Source organism: Akebia trifoliata, chromosome 9 (assembly GCF_017979445.1).
Source record: "Akebia trifoliata isolate Shusen 1 chromosome 9, ASM1797944v1, whole genome shotgun sequence".
Lineage (NCBI taxonomy): Eukaryota > Viridiplantae > Streptophyta > Magnoliopsida > Ranunculales > Lardizabalaceae > Akebia > Akebia trifoliata.
In genome coordinates this window covers 16835648-16856813 of record NC_141383.1, presented here as the reverse complement: position 1 = coordinate 16856813, position 21166 = coordinate 16835648, and the positions used below count along the sequence as shown (strand labels likewise).

The 21166-nt window shown below is 36.7% G+C and overlaps 1 protein-coding gene across 1 annotated transcript; it reads right to left on the bottom strand.

Annotated features, from left to right (window-relative positions):
• Window positions 1–400: 400 nt before the first annotated feature.
• Window positions 401–21069, bottom strand: LOC147394427 (chaperone protein dnaJ 15-like). Its single transcript, XM_086454862.1, has 12 exons — window positions 20919–21069; window positions 20515–20714; window positions 15431–15554; window positions 13566–13648; window positions 13369–13480; window positions 13160–13264; window positions 12964–13014; window positions 3180–3269; window positions 2983–3091; window positions 2208–2356; window positions 2067–2120; window positions 401–955 (listed from the first exon to the last, which is right to left on the bottom strand). The coding sequence occupies exons 2-12, from the start codon at window positions 20637–20639 to the stop codon at window positions 734–736; spliced, it is 1224 nt and encodes a 407-aa protein (XP_086310988.1). The 5' UTR covers window positions 20640–20714; window positions 20919–21069; the 3' UTR covers window positions 401–733.
• Between the last annotated feature and the right edge of the window lie 97 nt (window positions 21070–21166).

Genomic DNA, 21166 nt, shown 5'->3' with positions numbered 1-21166 from the left:
CAATTTTTGAAGTAAATATCCTAGGGAAAAAAAAATGTCAAATTTCAAACCGCAACACACCTCAACTTGGATCAGTTCGTTACTGACTCATCATACAGCTATAGATTATGTCTAACCAAAATCCCATTATAAAGAACGATCCTCGGTCCTTTCTGAGGATGGGAGGAATTTTCGAAGCAAATCCAAAAATATGAAACCCTGTAAGCCAATAACCAAAAGTACACTTCAAATGTCATAGTATCTCATGATGGGCCAATAAGTGATTCACATAGGTCAGATCCGTGTCACTCAATCACTTACCCGAAATTCTAGAATTGAGCAAACAAGTATGTTTGAATCAATCAGAGTACAGGAAGATGACCACAATCATATCTCAAACAGTTCTATCCACAAATGTGGGTAGGATCAGAAGTGAAACATATTTTTATTACAACAGAAAATGAAGAATAATGCATCTTTTATTACAATTTCACAACAATGTAATATTCAAATTGTTATAGAAATTATTTGAGTTTAATGGAGATAAAGATAGAGATACACATACCTTCAAATCGGGATGGCCTGCAAGACTGGTTGCAACGCCCATCGAGAAGAGCTTAGTTGGGTCACCCAATCAAATAATTAAGGTAAAAAGAATATAGAAAACTTCGTTGGTTGCAAACGTGCAGCCATTGTGTAAAAGATCTTGAACAATACAAGTTGCTTTGGGATCTCTTATGTATAAATCACAGCTTCAACCAAGCTTTTTATCAGATCCTTTCAAATTGAAATTAAACCATTTCTTCTTGGTTGCTTTATCCTTCACATCTGAATTCCCATCCTCCTTCGGGCTTTGTGCCTTAAACTCCTCACCAGGAACTTTGCTGCTATTGCTACTGCTTCCACTAGAGTTAACAGTCCCAGCTACAGTGAAAGAAGAATGAATATTGTCCCTCTGTTTCAGTAACTCATCCACCTATGTTGGCACCAACATAAAGAATGAGTTTCAAGGCACATTGCAAGACATTAAATTTGAAGTGTAAACGCAAATAATATAGGATTGAGACAAAGAATGGCAACTATTATTTCCTGGAGGCCCAAAAAAAAATATGTATCAGCATCTTATAATTGCAACAAGTTCTGAAAGTGTTAAAAGAATGAAATATCGAAGATCCAAAAGGCACGCACCCATGCTAGAAAAGAATTTGAGTCTCCTATTCATGTCAGTTTCAAACCTAAAATTGAAGTCTGAAAATCAACTTGTTGATTTGTTTACCAAGTCATTGGGTTGTAGTAGAGTGGATTATATTTGTAACAAGTTGGGATTATATGATATATATTCTCTAACTTGAGGGGGAGTGTTAGGAATAATCGGTTATTATTAGTAGGGGTAGTATCATCTTTTTCTTTTGTTTTTTTAACTTTTGTTATTTGGTTATGAAATATAATAGATTGTCCATCTAGGGCTGGAGTCAATTTCAACTCCTCCCATGTTTTCTCCAATCTCCTCAAACTCTTAATCAACAATGAGAAAAGTATGAGTGGTGAAATTTGTACACCTTATGTAAAGTCTAAAAACTAGTTGGTAGATGTGTTTATGAAAGCACATAATTGTGGTCGTATGAATTTTATTTGTTCCAAATTGGAGCTAGAGGATACTTATTCTCCACCTTGAGGGGGAAGAGTCTGGTGTATCGTGGAGGGTATTATGGTCATTTACCAGCCCTATCTATAAATATTAGAGAGATTCTATTACCACACCAACTTTTGCTAACACCTCCCCAATTCATATGTAAATCAGCAAAGAATTAGCACACATCTAGCAAAAGTTGGTGTGGCAATAGAAGCTCTCTAATATAAATAGAAGACCCAAAAAAGGATGACTAGGTTTTCTGTGACCCCTTCTCTTTTCTTGCCCAATATCTCTACTTCTCTCCTTTCGTCTCTTCATATCTCTTGTATTAACGACATGCATTCTTTGTTGTAAGGGCGATGGTAATATAACAGTATCGAATATCAAAAGTAAATGACAAGATATAAGAGTAAAAGTAAATGACAAGATATAAGAGGAAAAGAAAATGACATACAGATTGTTTTTCTTGATTGTATCTGTCGGTGACTTCTTGAAAGCGTGCCAATGCCTAAAACACAAAATCAAAATTTTGCAGAGTTCTGAAGAATAATTGTGTTCCAGTTATCTAGAAAAATAAGAAAAAAAAAATTCTTACCTTTCTATATTCTGTCTCAAACTGACGTAGTTCATTCCTCTTCACTAAAATTTGAGCCTCAATTTCTCTTAGCTTTTCTGTGGTATCCTCAAATGACTTCACACAAAGAGCCTCAATAGTATATGTAGCGGTCTTAAAAAAATTGTCCCCTAAAGAAAATTTTAATGAAGGTCAGAAGATTGTCCAAACCACCCTCATGAGCTCAAGAACTAGGGCATAAAACGGATCGGATTTTATCCAAAATCCGAGTGATTCGAATCAGAATTTAGCTTGTTTGGTACCTTGGAGTATATCTGAACAAAAAATGGGTCAAATATTACTTGATGTCCCTTGACCCGAGTTGGCACCACGTTGGATACAAATCCATCCCTATATCCGTCTAGATCCAAATGATATATTGCTTTGAAAATTTTGTTCTAATGTTTTTCAAGATATCTTTCTTCTACTACTTTAATATAACATGAATTCTTATAAATAAAAGAATTATAATGGTAAAATAGAATAGAATAGCTATTGGAAAAGAAATATAGCAAAAAAATGTTGAATAGCCCAAAATTAGCCAACCCGAATCAAGTACTTGGGTTGGGTCAGATTTGGGTACAGGTTTAGTGACAACAAAATGTTTAAGATATGGCTTTAGCTACTAGGATCCAAGTCAGATTCAGATCCGGATTATAAAAATGACATGGATATACTCAGATCCGGCCCAAACCCAACCCATTTTAAGCCCTATCAAGACCCCAAAGAATAAAATGACAAAGAAACCAGTTTAGACCATAAACAGCAAATATATGAGTGCCGGCTTTTAGCTCTGAGACTTCACACGGTTGAAGACCTTCCAACCTTTTGAAGAAAGCTGATTCAGGGTCCTTAGCCATAGCTAACTGTACAACAATAATAAATCCATCATTTCTTAACCCGTCAATTGTGTAAAAATTCCCCAATAAAGATGCAAAAGAGATTATTTCATACCGCATTAACAGTTGAATCTAGACGGTACACTTGAAAGTGTAAGAAATACATCCCTGCAGATGTTATCTTGCCGGTCTTCTCACTATCTTCCTGTCCACACAGACATAATCAAAGTTGCAAATTGAATCTACTAAGCTTTCATGCGTGTTGTGAGAGGGACAACATTTGAAAAACTGAACCATCACCAACTTGTGGACAATAGGCCTTATTTATTGTCCTGAGTAACTTCTTATCCTTGTAAACACTTAACACGTATACACGATTATAGATCATTCTTTTTACACATAAATGGCTATTCAGTAACAGAAATAAACTATTTCATTTTGAAAATATCTCTCAATAAATGCAAAAGTTATGCGTAACTTTTAAGGAACATAAGAAAATAACTAAACCAACACAGCCGAAGTACAGAACCACAACTGTGACCAAAAACCTCGCAGAACACAATTCATACAGCAAGAATTAGTAAATATATAGCACTCTACAGATTGAAAATGAATAATATTTAGCGTATGGCCCAGTAGTGAAATCAGACAGTGGCTTTTCTACAGAAAGCTATATGTGAGAAGAAAAGAATTAGGGTTTAGAGAGAAAGATAGAAGAGATGAAGGTGAGATCGATACCCACTCTACAGTTCGATCATCACTATTTATTTATAAAACAGTCACGTGGTCACGTCAATTCAGACCCAAGAAAACAGCGTGAAATAAGATTTGTGTTGCCAACCCCAATATTTGGAACAAGGTCAAACTACTCTTTTTAATTTATGAGATGATACATTTAGAACCTACAATCCTTTTCACAATATTTAATTTTGACATATTTCTACGAAATATTTCCATTTCCACAAGGTCCAACATGAAATTTAACCGAAAATTTCTACTTGTACATCTTTCAGTGGAAATTACTATTTATTTTGATGAAGAGGGAATTTTGACCAAAATAATTAAAATTTCAGGTATAAAAATGCACAATTTCATTGAAAATATTTCGTTGAATAGTATACTTCGATGGAATATTCTTTTTTCGAAAATTTTATTAAAAAAATAATAATAAATATAACAAAGATTATGAATTGCTTGTAGAAAGGACTTGTAAATGACACGTAATAGTAATATGCATTCACTACTGTAAATGAATAATTATTAGTTAGTAATATCAACTTATTTTGATTTATTGCAAGCATATTTGAATGGTTGATAAGTACAAACAATTTATTTTACTTTTTGATAGGCAAAGATAGATTAATTATGAAAAGAAAGTGTGTTTAGAATTCCAAATGGACCAACATATCGCAAAAGGATGGATCCCCCAAAGACTAGAATTCCTAAAAGAAAAACCCCACTGAAACCAAGACTAAAATTCCAAATGCACAGACATGGGAAAACAGCCCACCACTCCAAACAGAACTAGGAAATGGTTCCAAACAGCCCTTGCCACCAAACAATGTGAAAGGATATGGTTCATTGTTTCCCCATCTCTCTTGCACAAGTAACAGAAGCTGGGTAATATGAAGCCCCTCCGAATTAGTTGATCCAAAATTGGAAGAGTCCCAAGAACAACTAGCCATTTAAACACAGAAACCTTGGATGGAGTCTTTCCTCCCCACACCATGCAATGAGGAAAAGAATCAGGAGCAACACGCAAACCCACACGATAGAGGGATCACACTGAAAAATGCCTATCCCTAGCTCCATCACAAAGCAAACAGTCGTTAGCATCAACACAACCAACCAACGGTGAAGATTCAATACATGATAAAAGATTACTGAAAGCTCCCAACTCCCAGTCATTGAAGCTCTTCCGAAAACCCAATCCCAGGACACTACATCACCCTCCCTAACCAGGCAAGAAGAGACGGCATGATCCTTTTTCAAAGAAATATAGCTTTGGAAACTGATCCTTAAGAAGGGCACCACCACACCAACAATCCTCCCCTAATCTTACTTCATTCCCGTTCCCAACTTTGAACTTCAGCTTCTTACAAAAGAATGTAAGTTTTCTCAAGATACCCTTCCAAACACCAGCCCCAAAAGGACCTCTAGCCTCACCGCTCTCCCAACCAAAGTTCTTGACTCCATACTTTGTTGCAATAACCTTTCTCCAAAGGCTATCCTCTTCCACCCCAAATCTCCCAAATCATTTCCGCCAGATTCATCAATTCAAAACATCTAACTCCCCAAACCACCCCATTTCCTAAGGGCACAAATCATTTTCCAACTGACCATGTAAAACTTTCTATTCCCGTCTGTATCATGCCAAAAGAAATTACTGCAAATCCTATCCAGATTCATCTCCACACTCTTTGGCAAAGAGAAAATGGACAAAAATAGTTTGAAATACTAGCCAAAACACTCTTAATCAGAGTCAATTTCCCTCCCTTTGAAAGGTGTTGGGCTTTCCAAAAACTTAGCTTCCTCCCTACCTTCTCTAACACAAGATCCTAAATCTCCTTCAATCTATGAGCAGATCCCAAAGGCAAACCCAAGTACATGGAGGGCAACTCCCCCAACTGAAGACCAACTGAGGCTGCCAAACAATCAATGTTTGGAATGTCCCCTATAGCAAAATAATAGCACATGAATGCAATACTTAATATCTTTTTCATTTAAGCAAGTGCTTTACATATTAAGGTGTGTTGTAACTGATGTGACATTATTATTTCTATTTCCATGCAAAGCACTATTGTGTCTATATGTAGCATAATGTTCTTGGTCTTCAGTTTTTTCATATTTCCTATGTTCATTGTATATTGATAACTTAATGAGTTAGTTTTAATGCCTATTTTTTCATTTCCCAGCTTCAATGAAAAATTCCTCAATATTTTTGTTATGCCCACAACATTCCATCATTACCAAAAATTATATTAATTTTCACACTGATCGGAATATTTCGATTTCCAGGCAAACCAAAATTGACATCAAAATCAAAATTTAATACCTCTTTCCATGGTAAGTATCAATTTTTATTATAACAAATTATTACTAAATAAGAAAGTAAATCGTCAGACCCTGTTAGATGTTGAATTATTTGGTGGAATGGTCTTTCATGTAATTTGAGGAGTTATAAGGGTGTGATTGTTACCTATAAAAAAAAATTTGAAAAATATATAAGTGAGGGGGGCTAGAATAGACTTAACTCCCACTATCATCCAATTCTCTTTTCTTTTTTATCTTTTACACCCGTCTTCCTTCTAAGGCTCTATTCAACTTGGTATCAAAGCACTTATAAAAATAATAAATAAATAAAACTTGGTATCAGAGCTAAAGACAATTCAGAAGAGAATCCCATCAAAAAGAATCAAAGAAGAAATACCAACTTCAAAGACTAACGTTAGGAGTACTATGGATTGCCAGAAACCCTTGGTCCAAAAGACTAGAAAGGGTTATAAATTTGAATTTTCTAAGATTTGTTGTGACTTTTCAAAAAAAAATTGACTTGTATCAATGATTTTTTGAAGGTCCAATTGAGGCGAGAGAAAATTCAGATTTTGATAAATTTAATGGCCACAATCTGTGTGTGTGGGGGGGGGGGGGGGGGGGAGGCTTCTTGACGCATCATATCAAAAAGCTTTGGTCTATTTCAAAAAAAAATAATTGAATCTATAGAAATTATTCTCGTGCAATTTGATGGGCGTTTAACTAGCAATGAAGATTTTTCCAACCTAGTATTACCGCTTATGTGTTTTTCTTTTTTTCTTTTTTTTGAATATTTTTGTCGGATGTGTTGAATCTTGTGAGAATACAAGGTTGTTCTTTTTTGCATAACAATGTCAAATTTCATTTCAAGTGGTTTAAAGAAAACATTAACTATTTTCAAGTTCTCCAATTCAATGTCAACTGAGAGATTATTCTCCTTTATCAGTGCAGTTCCCTTCATTGTACGCGGCTTATTTGAAGTAGAACTGGACAATTAAGGAGTATATGATTTACTACTTAATCATAATTGTAGACACCCGAATTTAGATGGGCCCTCCATGCAAAGTGCAAATGTCTACAAGAATTGGAATGGGCCCCAAGGCCCAAACCCTCCAAAAATTCACTTATTTTTCCAATAAATAATCTAGGACCCTCTCTTACTCAGCCCATGGGCTAGAAACCCACCCTCTCATAAACCATCATCACATACTCCCTCAACCCAATCCTAACCAAATGCAACTCAACCCAACCCCAACTCAAATACATACTCAACCCACCACCCAAGCCCATTATATTTAAAACCCAACCCTATATACACACAACCCACCACCAAGCCCATTAGACTGAAAAGCCCAACCCTTATCCCAAGCCCAAGCTTCAACCCAAATCCAACAATCACAACCAAGCACCAAAGATTATCACAAGGGAACGCATGTCACCACATCATCCACCCTCTTAAAAAAATCTACAACCACTCCCTTACACCCCCATTCTTCTAACCAAAACTCACTCCATTCAACTCACCTAACACTTAATGTACAACCATTCCCATACACCCCAATTCTTCTAACCAAAACCCACTCATTTCAACCCACCTAACACTCAATCTACAACCACTCCCTTACACCCCCATTCTTCTAATCAAAACTCATTCATTTCAACCCACCTAACACTCAATCTACAACCACTCCCTTACACCCTCATTCTTCTTACCAAAACTCACTCATTTCAACTCACCTAACACTCAACCCAAATAGGCTGAAATATCCAACCCATTTTGATCATAAACAACCCATTTACACCCCCTTCCACAAATACCCTTCCATCACCCTTAGATTACACACATCCTATTCATAAATCTCAAACCATTCCACATTTTTTCACACTATCATCCCACTTTACCCATAAAAGTTACCTCCAAAATCCTATAAAGCCCCCCTTCTCAACACAGTACCCCTCAAAACTTGAGTTCTCTATCAAGCATCACTACTTTTCAACTCTCAACTCTCACTCTCAAGCCAAGCATCACTCTCACTCTCAAGCCAAGCATCTCTCTCAACTCTCTATGAAGTCCTACACATTAAAGATAAAGACAAAGAAGCTCATCACTTGAATACCAAAAAGAAAGTCAAAGAGCACAAGGTAGGATATGGACTAAAAAAGAAAGAAATAATCTTCATCCCCCCTTCTCTCCCCTCCAATTTCCCCTCTTTTATTTGTCTCCTCTCCCTCTTTTCATTTTTTTTTTTTTAATTTTTGTTTTACCAACATTAAGATGTGATGCATACTCTCCTCTACTTTCGGTAAATTAATCTCCGGTTCGATCGAAAGGGTAGAGGTTGAAAATTCTTTTCAGAAACGTTTCTTAAAAAATCCCTAAACTTATGCACACACCATAAAAATGTTTCAAGATTAAGATCTTGAACCATTTTCTCATGAAAATGGGCCCTAGATCAAAAGGTCTATATTTTTCAAGATTTTGCAAGGTATGGACTGTAGAAGGGCCCATTCCTCAATAAGGAAGCCCTTAATAATTTAAACCGAAATCAAAGTCCCTCGCACTCGAGGGCACAAATCAGATTTTTCCGACATTTTTTTCAAAAATAACCAAATCCGAAGTTACCACTAATGGTGGAGGGGGTAAGGTGCCTAACACCTTCCCTATTCCTTAATATGAATCTCTTTACCTAGATATAGGGTGGACCAATGGACCTTATCCATACGAGAGTCATTACTAAACGATTTTTTACAAAACCACTTTCCTGGTGCCCATTCACACCATTTTCCAAAAAACAATAGTGACGACTCCAAACCCAATTAAGAGAGATCTTCGGACTCGAAAATCTCATGTTTACTGCCTATGCTACGCGCCTGCCTTTGAGAGCCTTTCCGCTGGTTCCCTTCGTCGGCGTCATTGAACCTCGTTAGCATTTCGAAAATAATTGGAGGCTCAAAACGAATGGTCAAAGGAATTGATGATTCGTGTTTAGTCTCCGATCTTCGCCTAGTCTTAGAACCTGCACTGTAGAGAGGGGAACAAGCACCTCTTTCTGCCGCTCCCCTCCCAGATGTAGGTCTTCCTGGAAGTGAGAACACTGCTGCCCGACTCCGGTCACTCCCCTCATCCTAGACGCCACTGGTACTATTCATCTATATATGGATCACTCCTGCGTTCTCCCCAATGGAATGATGTAGACATGAGATTTTAGAGTTCGAAGATCTCTCCTACTTGGATTTGGAGTCGCTACCATTCTTTTTTGGAAAAGGGTGTAAATGTACATCCGGAAAATGATTTTGTAAAAAATCTAACTCTCCTATGGATAAGATCCATTGGTCTACCCTAGATCTAGGTAAGGGGTTCATATTAAGGAACAAGGAAGGTGTTAGGCACCCTACCCCCTCCACCATTGGTGGTAACTTCGGATTCGGTTATTTTTGAAAAAAAAAAAGTCAGACATATCCAATTTGTGCCCTCGAGTGCGAGAGACTTTAATTTCAGTTTAAATCATTAAAAGCTTCCTTATTGAGGAAGGGGCCCTTATATGGTCCATACCTTGAAAATTCTTGAAAAATATAGATCTTTTAGTCGATGACCCATTTTCATGAGAAAATGGCTCAAGATCTTAGTCTTAAAATATTTTTATGGTGTGTGCATAAATGTAGAGATTTTTTAAGAAACGTTTTTTAAAAGGATTTTCAACCTCTACCCTTTCGACCGAGCCGAGGCCCAATCTACCGGAAGTAGAGGAGAGTTTGCATTACATCTTAAGGTTGGTAAAACGAAAATTTAAAAAAAAATGAAAATAGGGAGAAGGGACAAACAAAAGAGGAGAAATTAGAGGGGAGAGAAGGGGGAGGAGGATTATTTCTTTCTTTTTAGTCCATATCCTACCTTGTTCTTCTTTCCTTTTGACTTTCTTTTTGGACTTCAAGTGATGAGCTTCTTTGCCTTTATCTTCGATATGTAGGACCTGATAGAGAGTTGAGAGAGAATGATGCTTAATAATGAGTTGCGAAAGTGATGCTTGGCTTGAAAGTGAGTTGAGTGAGAGTAATGCTAGGCTTAGGAGAGAGTTGAGAGGGAGTGATGCTTGATAGAGAACTCAAGTCTTAGGGGGTGTTGTGTTGAAAATGAGGGAGTTTTATAGGTTTTGGAGGTAACCTTTAGGGGTAAAATGGGATGAGAGGGTGAAAGGAGGTAGAATAGTGTGAGATTTATGAATAGAATATGTGTAATTAAGGGTGGTGGAAGGGTATTTGTGGAAGGGGGTGTAAATGGGTTGTTTGTGACCCAAATGGGTTGGATCTTTCAACTCATTTAGGTTGAGTGTTAGGTGAGTTGAAATGAGTGGGTTTTGGTTAGAAAAATGGGAGTGCAGGGGAATGGTGGTAGATTGAGTGTTGGGTGAGTTGAAATGAGTGGGTTTTGATTAAAAGAATGGGGGTGTAAAGAAGTAGTGGTAGATTGAGTATTAGGTAAGTTGAAATGAGTAAGTTTTGGTTAGAAGAATGGGAAAGGTGATGGGGTTGGTAGATGAATTAGGGAGGTGGGTTGAGGTGATGACATGTGTCCTATTGTGATGATCTTGGGTGATTGGTTGTAATTGTTGGATTTGGGTTGAAACTTGGGCTTGGGATAATGGTTAGGCCTTCAGTTTAATGGGCTTGGTGGTGGGTTGGGTGTGTATAGGGTTGGGTTTTAAGTCTAATGGGCTTGGGTGGTGGGTTGAGTATATATTTGGGTTAGGATTGGGTTGAGTTGCATTTGGTTAAGGTTGGGTTGAGGAGTGTGTGATGATGGTTTAGGAGAAGGTGGGTTTCTAACTCATAGGCCAAGCAAGAGAGGGCCCTAGACTATTTATTGAAAAGATAAGCGAATTTTTTTGGGTTTGGACCTTGGGACCCATTCCAATTTTTGTGACTTTTTTGGCACTTTGCATCGAGGGCCTGTCCAAATTCGGGTGTTTACATTAATGATTGGGAAATCACCAAGGTAGCTACTCTCCTGAGTTTTTCAATTTTTACCATCCGGTGGTCAACGAGGAAGATAAGAGGGAGTGAGATGGGAGTAAGGATGGAAAGTTAATTGTAAAAGCTTTTCACCGTACCTTCTTGCCTCTTTTTGCCACTACTTTTCTCGGCTTTTCTATTTGGACATCCTTAGTTCCAACCAAAATCTTTTTTTTCACTTGGTTGGCCTCCCTTAGCAAGATCCTAACTTGGTACAATTTAATGAAAATAAGTTTCCATGGGCCTAGTCTCTACCATCTTTGCAGTTCTAACGGAGAATCGGGTAATCACATTTTCATTCATTGTGCCTTTACTTCAGAGATTTGGCTTCACTTTCTATACATTTTTCCTGATTGCTTGGGTCTTTTCGCTCACTATGGAGTCTTTATTTGTTGGGTGAAATTTTAATATATTTTCTAGCAAAAAGAGATATCTCTAGGCCATCACTCCCTTTGCCATGGGTTGAGGTATTTGGAAGGAAAGTAATAGACGGATTTTCCATGGAACGGAATGGCCGACCCAAGATGTGATTCTAGAGATTCTGAGTCTTCTCTACTATTGGTGCAAGAGAAGTAAGGACTTTGAAGGGGTGTTTTTCGAGGATTTTATTTTTAAATGGACTGGTCTATGTACTTAGTTGGTACCTCTTTGTGGGGTGGCTCCCTTGTTCCACCTTTGTCTTCTTTTTTCTCTTTTGTCTTTGGCCGTCTTTTTTTTTCTCCCCCGAGGATTTCTAATCCTCCTCCCCACATTCCCCCCCCCCCTATTTTAATAAAAATTTATACTTATCAAAAAAAAAAAAAAAAAATTGTCAACCATAGGTGGACATGATGGTAATCTTGACGAGAAAATTACAACTATGAAGTTTGACGACACTAACTTCCTTGAATGGTCTTAATCCACTAAAATGTGCATCTGTGGGAGAGAGCAAGCATTTATCAAAGTTTTCTTCTCCAATAACGTGCTCGATGTGGTAGCATCTTCCTTTGTAATGATCAAGGTTGGTAAGTCCATCAGTCCACATAGTTATCCATGTATCTGTAGAATATTTGGCAGCTAGATCAGGTGGAACTCCAAACTGAGGAGTTACGTGCATGATCAAACAAATGTTGAATTCAAGGAAAAAAAAAAGGAACATAACCCTAGGTAGCGTACAATTTTAAGCAAATGATTTATCTATTCCCCTTTGGATCTGAACATTCAACAAAAATCGAAATGATCCAGTTAGAAGTGCTTGCAGTCTCACATATGTAGGGGCCCAACTAGTTGACATATTACCGAGCCATTGTTTATTAACATAATGACATCAACCCTTTATTCTTATTTTTTATCGTTTACACTAGGAAAAGATAAAGGAACTACTAGTCTTAGAATTGAGTTCTATAAAGCAATCGTGCCAAATGACCCACTATAAAAATTGTATCTAAGGTCGTAAACAAAACATTTAAAAAAACAGAAAAAAACCTTGGAAGGAACCTCAACCCAGGGGGATATTGTACATGGTATGTCATACAAAAGTAATCGATACTTGGACTACATTAAACCAAGAGGGATAACTTAGCCTTGTTATATTAAGTGAGCCTTAAAATAGTTTTGTCCATTGTTGATTGGAAAGAAAAACATTCTCATCTTTATATTTGGACAAAACAATAACATATTCACCACAAACCAATCATATATTTGTTTTGTCAATGTCACTTAGCACATAATCTATCAATAATAAAAAAGTATCTCTAAGCACAAAACAAGTAGCCCTATCAAAGATTCACATAGTATAGGAACAAATAGTGGATAAAAAATCTAGAAAGTTTAAATACAAGGCATCAATAGAAAAAGGATTAAAGCAAGAACAATACCTGTAAAGCCAACCCATAACCACCATTGGCATCTTGTTCAAAAGAAAGAAGCTGCAAAAATTACATGTAAATGCAAACTCTAGACAAAAGCTCGGACCCACTACAATTACATGGGGAAATAAGGACATAAGGATTATTAAGGCACCAAATTACAATATTAATCAATCAGAATTTAACAATAATCATACAACAATACCTTAAATTTGCTTTGTGCGACTGAGGTCACTCTAACCACGATCCCTGCCTGGGCTTGCTGCTCATTAATTGTCACACCAAAGAAGTGTGCACATTGCTTGTCTACCTACATTAAAAATTAAAAATTAAAAATTAAAAACTAAAAAAAAAGAGTAAGAAAAACACTCACAGAATGGTGGGTCTATCTCAAAAATAAAACCAAATAAGCACCTTTCCACTAACTGACGTTCCAATAGGTAGAGGTCTAACTGTGACCGTTCCATTCAAAGCATCTTCAAGAACAGTAGCAGAAATTGTTGTCTTGATAGGAACACCAAGCTTGCTAAAAAATATGTATATATATAAAATGAGTTTACAATAGCTAGGATAAAAATATATAACATAGTAATTTTCAATAGAATTATCACCTGAATAATGCTGCAAACATCGTATTAACAGTTCCCAGGTTAGATAAGTCAATCTCCATATCCATGCCATCATTTTCTAGAGCCTAAGTTTTAAAAATTATCAGAAGTCAAAACAATTTGAAGCAAAAAAGTACAATAATAAAGTTAGTAAAATAAATTATGAATCATGAAAGTGGTCAAAAGCAGTTCATCTGTGACAACAGTGCAATTTGTTTAACATACAAGAACACACTAGAAAAGGGAGGGCGTCATACGAGTTCAATCCCGCCTTATTCTCTCGGACCTCTCTCTATTGCAGGTAGGGGGTGACAATACCCTTCTCTCGTGACATGGGACTTTCAAGAGATTGGTATTCAGATTCCATACCCACAGTTACTTGCCGGAAAGAGCTCCAAGAAATCAGCTTGGAGCTAAAGGAAACATGGTAAACACCTATAGATTTTTTTATTGTTGGGACATCTGACCAACTCAGAACCGAAAAATGCAGAAAGGTGCAGAGAATTTGGTTGACACTGGCAGAAGTCCATGGGTAACAAAGTTTGAGCCGAAGTACGTGTTTGAGAGTGACCTAGCGAGTTGAAGTTGGCCAATGCATGAACTGACCCATTTTATTGACGACAAAAACAATATCCGGGTATGTCTATTTAGCATACGGTACGGCCCCAATAATGCTTCTATAAGTAATTTCATCCTTCAGGGATCAGCAACATACTGGCATAGGTGAATGTGAAGGGTGGAGGCAAAAAGCGTGGAGATTAGCTTGCAATCAATCATCTTGGCTCGTTCAAGAAGATAAAAAATGTATAGCTTTTGAAACAAAAGTAGGCCATGTGGGTGGTGACAGACCTCAATTCTGAGAATAAATGGAGTGGTCCAAGATCTTTGACAATGACTGCAGAGGCAATGCTCTGAATCCATTAGGAAATAGCATGGGTTTCATTCCATTGAAGAAGAATATCATCAACAATAATAAAAATATAAAAATGATGACATCCTTGTGATAAATAAATAAATAAAGAGGTGTCTGTCTAGGAGCCCTCAAAGCCTTGTTCAAGGAGAACAGTATTGAAGTGTCCAAACCAGGCTTGTGGTGCTTGTTTGAGCCTACATAAGGATTTCTAAAGTTTTTAGATGCATGTCTCAGATAGTTTAACCCTAGCGGTACATATAAACTTCCTAGTGAAAATTTCAATGGAGAAGTACATGATGGACATCAAGATGTCATTTGGGCCACCAACATCATTCATAGATAGTCGATAAGGGACAATCATCCATGTTCAACAACATTCAGAAAGAAGAACATAGGAAACAGAACGTTCTGGAAAATAAATTTTAATCAACATGAGTTTTGTGTGCCCAATGCCAAAAAATCCACAAATCATCCTTCCTTTCATTGTTCATCAGCAAGAGACTTAATTATCTGTTCTTTAAGGTTTGGGGCTTGGGTATTTTCGGAAAATATGTTGAAGCTCTTGAAGGGTGGAGAATAGGGGTGTTGGGAGAAAAGGTACACTACTTTAGATTCTTCTAATTTTACTTTTTATTGATATGTGTAAAATGAGAGAGGAATCACTATATATTTCAAGAGGAGACAAGATTTTACTCCCAGCTAACCAGATCAAAGACCATAATATGGACTTTTGTTCTGAAATAGTCTGCTAAGATGTGCTACAATGATCTAAAGCATGGGCAGACAGCAACTCTTTCTAGTGGTTTGTCAATGAAATTTTAAGAGAAATTCTGTTTCCTAATTAATTATCACTAATTGTAATGGATTCAGAAAACTGACAACATTTTCGAAAGCATTATGCAGAGAAGTCTGTTCACAGTTCTCTTAATATATAACGAATATAAGGAAGCTGGACCTCAAAACCGGCAGTGTCATATTGCCTCCTTTTCTCTGGATCAGATAATATGCTATAAGAGTATGCGACCTCTTTGAAAAGGTCCGATGCTTCAGGATTGTTGGCGTTTTTGTCAGGGTGATACCTGTTTATTATTTGAATAATAAAATATTATAGGAGATCTTTTCAATTAACAGAAATCAAATTAGTGTAGTGATATGTCAACAACAATAAAACTTATTAAAAAATGAGATAGGTACAAGAACATAAAAATAGGAATAAGGGAAGAAAACTAACAAAGGCAGCAGAAAAACTATACAATATGATCTTCAAGATACATAATTGCTTGAAAGTTTAAGGCCTACACTTGAACAATGAACGAGAAAAATAACCAAAACAGAACTATAGGAACAAGCTTGCAAGTATACGTTCAATTTCCAGTTTAAAAAGAGAGATTGCTTCTTTGTTTGCCAACATTATGATTAATGAAGAAGCATGATACATATATCTATTTTAAACTCTACAAATTTTAGAACACCACTGGCACGATCTGGATTTCTATACCCGCACCCTTCACTAAAAAGAGGACAAATACTAGAAATGGGAAGTGCAAATTTGTACTTCAAGCAACAAATCAGAACCCTTTCCATTGAATATGATAATAATTCTGTACATGCCTTAATAATTCATTCATTACAGACCATTACAATTTGCAATTTACATGAAAAGAAAAAGGGTCTTCCATTCCAGTCCACTAACATTTATGTCATCTTCATCTGCTAACATAAAACGTCAGTAAGCAGTGAAGCTTAGCAAGGCAAAAAGATATATGAAAAGAAAAAAAAGGTCTTCTATTCCAGTCCACTAACGCTCGTTTCCTCTTCATCTGCTGGCATAAAACGCCAGTAAGCAATGAAGCTTAGCCAGGCAAAAAGATCACTAATTATATGCTTAACTTAAAAATGAGAATAGTCAAATCAAATCATACATGAATCAATCATGTATAAAGATGTCTTGTTGTCTTTGCGGAAGAGTTATTAATAATCTTTATTTGTGTTTGCGTCTTTTACCTTTCCTTGACTACTTTTACAACCAGGCAATTCCTCCTATTATCCCCAATGTTCGGAGAGGTTCATCACTGGGTCATCACTATCTTGAGAGTTACCTACCGAGTAGGAATCGTCCTGCAAGAGATTCATACCAGCCTTTTTCTCTTGAAATCCCGATTCAACCTCTCTTGAATCCATCCCTCGAAGGGTTCTTTCTCAAGGTATATTGTCCGCCAGTAGGCCACTTATCTTAAGATTCATCCTTTTATCTTGCAAAATGGTCCTCACTGATAGTCTTGCCTTTTCCACTTTCTTATTTCTCTTTGAGTTCATGTTGTTTCCCACTTTATTAGTAGTTCTTCCTTTATTCTTACATTTCTTAACTTCATGGGTGGGAACCCCATCTTCAATAAAAATGAAATGATGCTCAAACAGTGTGTTACGCAAAAATTATAAGGTGGCAAGCAAATAATATGTAAAACAGGCGTAATATCTATGATATTTCCCTTAGTGATCTTTGTCCCTTTCATGGGTTCCAATGAATATTGGCAGTCAAGGGGTATTTTCTCCTAATGGTGTATCTTTACACGGGACATACCTTAAGAGGATGGCATCAACCATGTAAGCTTATCCATGCAAGAATGTGCATTAATTTTCCTAAGGCTGTTGGCTTAGCATATTTGGGATCTTAGCCATCTAGTCTCGTTTACGATATTTTATATATATTCTCATGGCTTTAACAAATAAAGTGTATCCCCTTTCTAGGGCATCTTCACATGTATCATACCTTAAAAGGATGGCATCAACCATGTAAGACTCACCACAAGGAAATGCACATTATTTTCCTAAGGTCAATGGGTTCATGCCATAAACACACAAGGTTTTCAAACATAAATAAGGTGAAAATTGTAAAAAAGAGTGATAATTTCATAATTATATAAAAAGATAATTTTTTTTTTATAAGAAATTTTTTATTAAAGACAAGCAAGGTCGAGCGACATGACCAACCCAGCAAGACGAGGTACAAAAGGTCTAATCAACTTGTAAACAACAAATCCTGTCCTAATTCACTACAAAATCATCAAACACAACCCCTCTAAACTCAACAAAATTCTGACCAAAAGAAGACTAAACCAAAAATAAAATTTATAATTGCTTGAATATCTAGCAATTTGACCTTGAAAACACACCTATTTCTCTTTCAGCAATTCCCCGACAAATTGCAAACGGTGTAATGCCCCACAAAAGCCTCTTAGCCCCCGAGAATGCATAACCCGAAAGAAGCTAGGACTCGAATAGAACACAAGCCGATATCGGAAAGCAACCCGACACACCAAACAAGCTAAAGAAGTGCCCCAAAACCTATGATGCGAATGTAGCAATAAGTGGTCAACTAACTCTCCCTCACTCTCCCTCACTTTGGCACATCAAACAACCGTTAGCCCACAAGAACCTCAACGGATCAACATTTCCATCGTCAGGATTCTTCCTAGGATCGTCGTCCAAGTGAAGAATGCAATCTTAGAGGGCACTCTTGGTCCCCAAACAACAACAGTCGGGAAAGTAAGGGGGCTCTGTGCTACACAAAGTGGTAAAAAGAGCTAATTGAGAACAAACCCCCATTGCTCATTCTCTTATTATGAAACAAGAGAACCTTCTCGGAGGGTGGAGAATTCTCATTACGACTTCGTTTTGTTGATACTTCGACTATTATTCCATTAGTGCAAGCTTGACAGGGCTTTCAAAAGGGTTTTCTTTGAGGATTTTGTGTTTAGATGGCATTCCCTTTGTAATGTAGAAAGTTTTCTTTTTGTGCTTTCTTGTACTTTCAGCAAGTCCCCTTGACCACCTTTCTTTAATGAATTTTGTATTGCTTATCATAAAATAAAAAAACCTTGATCATTTTCCATTCCCGAACATCCTCCCTGTCAAGATGTGGTAGGAAAGTACTAGTAGAAGAAATCAATCTCCCAACCGCATTGAACCCCTGCAAAAGTCAAAGTCCCATGAGCACTCTCCCACTGAGTTTGTTATGAACTTGAAGATTAAAAGACCCTTCTATGTTGATATCGAATACAAGGTTGGAAATTCCTCCATTAAAGGCCAATGACCACACCATCCATCCTCCCAAAATCTCACCACGTTTTCTTTGCATAAAGAAAAAAAAAAACACCACCTAGACTACCAAGCCCCCATAAAAGGATCACCCACTACAAACAAGCTCCCACCGCAACAGAAAGTCTTCAAACCTCAACTCCCTTAAATTAGTGAAATTACTTAAACCAATAAAACAACAAACCTACAGTACTAAAGATGATTTCTTTCAAAGAATTCTCATTCCCTTCAAAGATTCGCCCATTTATTTCTTTCCACATGCCCCAACAGATAGCCCGCAAAATAAAATTTCAAAGAATCCTCTCTCTTCCAACAAATTCTATGGACCCCCAACAATGAAGCAACAAGAAGACTGGGCGAGGGGCATACCAAGAAAATTTGATTAAGGAAAGAAAGTAAGACCAAACCTGATAAGTCACCCCACAATGAATGAAGAGATTGTTTACAGACTCTCCATTAGACTTGCAAAGAAAACAAAAATCCACGAGGACCACACCCCTCACTCTAAGATGATCATGGGTGAGAATCTTATCCAAGGCTACTAACCACAAGAAAAAAGAAATTTTTGAAGGAAGAAACGAGGGCCAAACCAAAGCGAAAGGGAAAAGGTTCACAGAAGCACCAAGAAGGGAATTAAACGACTCCACACTTAAATTCCCATTAGAAGTGCCCACGTGGGTACAGGTTTCGTCCGATATGATAGGAGAGTCAAAAGAAGGTAAAAGACCAAAAAGGGATGTCACCATTGGAATCTCATAGCCATTAAAATTTTCTTCTAAAACCAAATTCTCAAGACGCAAACACAGATAAAGGTTATTAATAACTCTTTCACAAAGACAACAAGATACCTTTATACATGACTAATTCTTGCGTGATTTGATTTGATTGTTCTCATTTTTAAGTTAATCTTAGAGTAAGAAAATCTTTTTGTCTTGCTAAGCTTCACCGCTTACTGACGTTTAATGTCAGAAGATGAAGAAGAGACAAGCACTAGTGGACTAGAATAGAAGACCCTTTTTTCTTTTAATGTAAATTGCAAACTGTAATGGTTTGTAGTGAAGGGATTATTGTAAAGTGTCGTACTGAACTATTATCATATTTAAGGTAAAGGGTCCGTTTTTTTTTTTTTTTGCTTGAAATACAAATTTTCACAGCCCATTTCTAGTATTTGTCGCTCATTTTAGTCAAGGGTGTGAGTATAGAAATCGAGGTCGTGACAACCTAAAACCTATTGACACTTTCATTAAAAAAAACCTTATTATATTGTCTTCAAATATTATTTATGTATCAGATTGTGTAAAATATGTTCTTCATTGATTATATAATCTTAGACATATATCTCACAATCATAATAATCATCTATTTATCTCAAATAATTGGGGGCGGCAACATGAAATCCTTTTTCTTTTCTGAACACACGCCAATGAGTATCTCAAACTGGGTTCTGTAGAGTTTTGTGATTGCCATTCTTGACTCTAAGACAGCCAAGAGTCTGCCCTTGCCAAGCCATTTTCGTTAGTGCTATATTTCCCCTCTATGAGTAAAGAAGTATTCCTCCCACTAGGTAAATCTCAACATATTAATGATTTCTCACTAGTTCACTCATTCTCTAACTTTTTTGGGCGAAACCCATTCCCACCAATTATTTATCCAACATTATAACTCAAACCAATTCAAACCCCACAAGAAAAAACCCATAATTTTGTCACCTATTATTCAAATTGGATTTGGAATTGAGCTCATATCTTAATTATGGTGCTTTGTGTCATAAATGTGGGATCTTGAGCTCCATTCCATGCATATCCAACACGAAAAAAAAAAAAGCTTTAAAAACATGTCAAGATGTCAATTGCAGTCGAACGCAACAAAAGCAGAAATTCTGAAACAATCTAAATAAAAACTTAAATTTCAAAATATAAAATAGGGATGAAGGGGGCTTACTTAAGAGCAAGTTTTCTATAAGAAGTCTTAATTTCCTGGTCGGACGAGTCCCTCGATACGCTCAGCACCTCATAAGGATCTCGACGAACAGGAGGAACCGAAGTGCCTTCCATCTTCGAACCCATCTTCCTCCCTATCTCTTGTCAAATCTCCCCATCACCCCAAAATTCAAATCTTTGAAAATCAAGAATCCCTCAAATCTACACCAAATCATTCGAAATTACCACAACACAGAATAAAAACTACACTGGATAGCTATTTTTGTTGAAAAATTGTTCTTTTTTATATAAAAAAAAAAAAAAAAAAAGATAAAATCAGATGTTTGAAGTAGATCTCATTCAAATGGGTTCAATTAGAGAAAGCTACTGTCTTTTGTATTGGCTTTTCTTTTCAAATCTAAGTACCTTTCGAGAGATTCAATTTCGGTGAAGAGATGAAGACAGGGAGAGAGAAGACCTAAATTTCTTCCAATTCTGTTTTCAAACGAACACTTTGGTTGAGCTTTTCCAGCTTTATTTCTTTCAGGTTTTGTTGTTGACCTTTGGTTGACGTGTCAATCATGATTTCAAAACTCGGTTTGTCGTTTCCTCTCGTTCATGGATCCAAATACATTTTCGGATCGGTTTCACATCAACTTCACTCTGAACCGGTT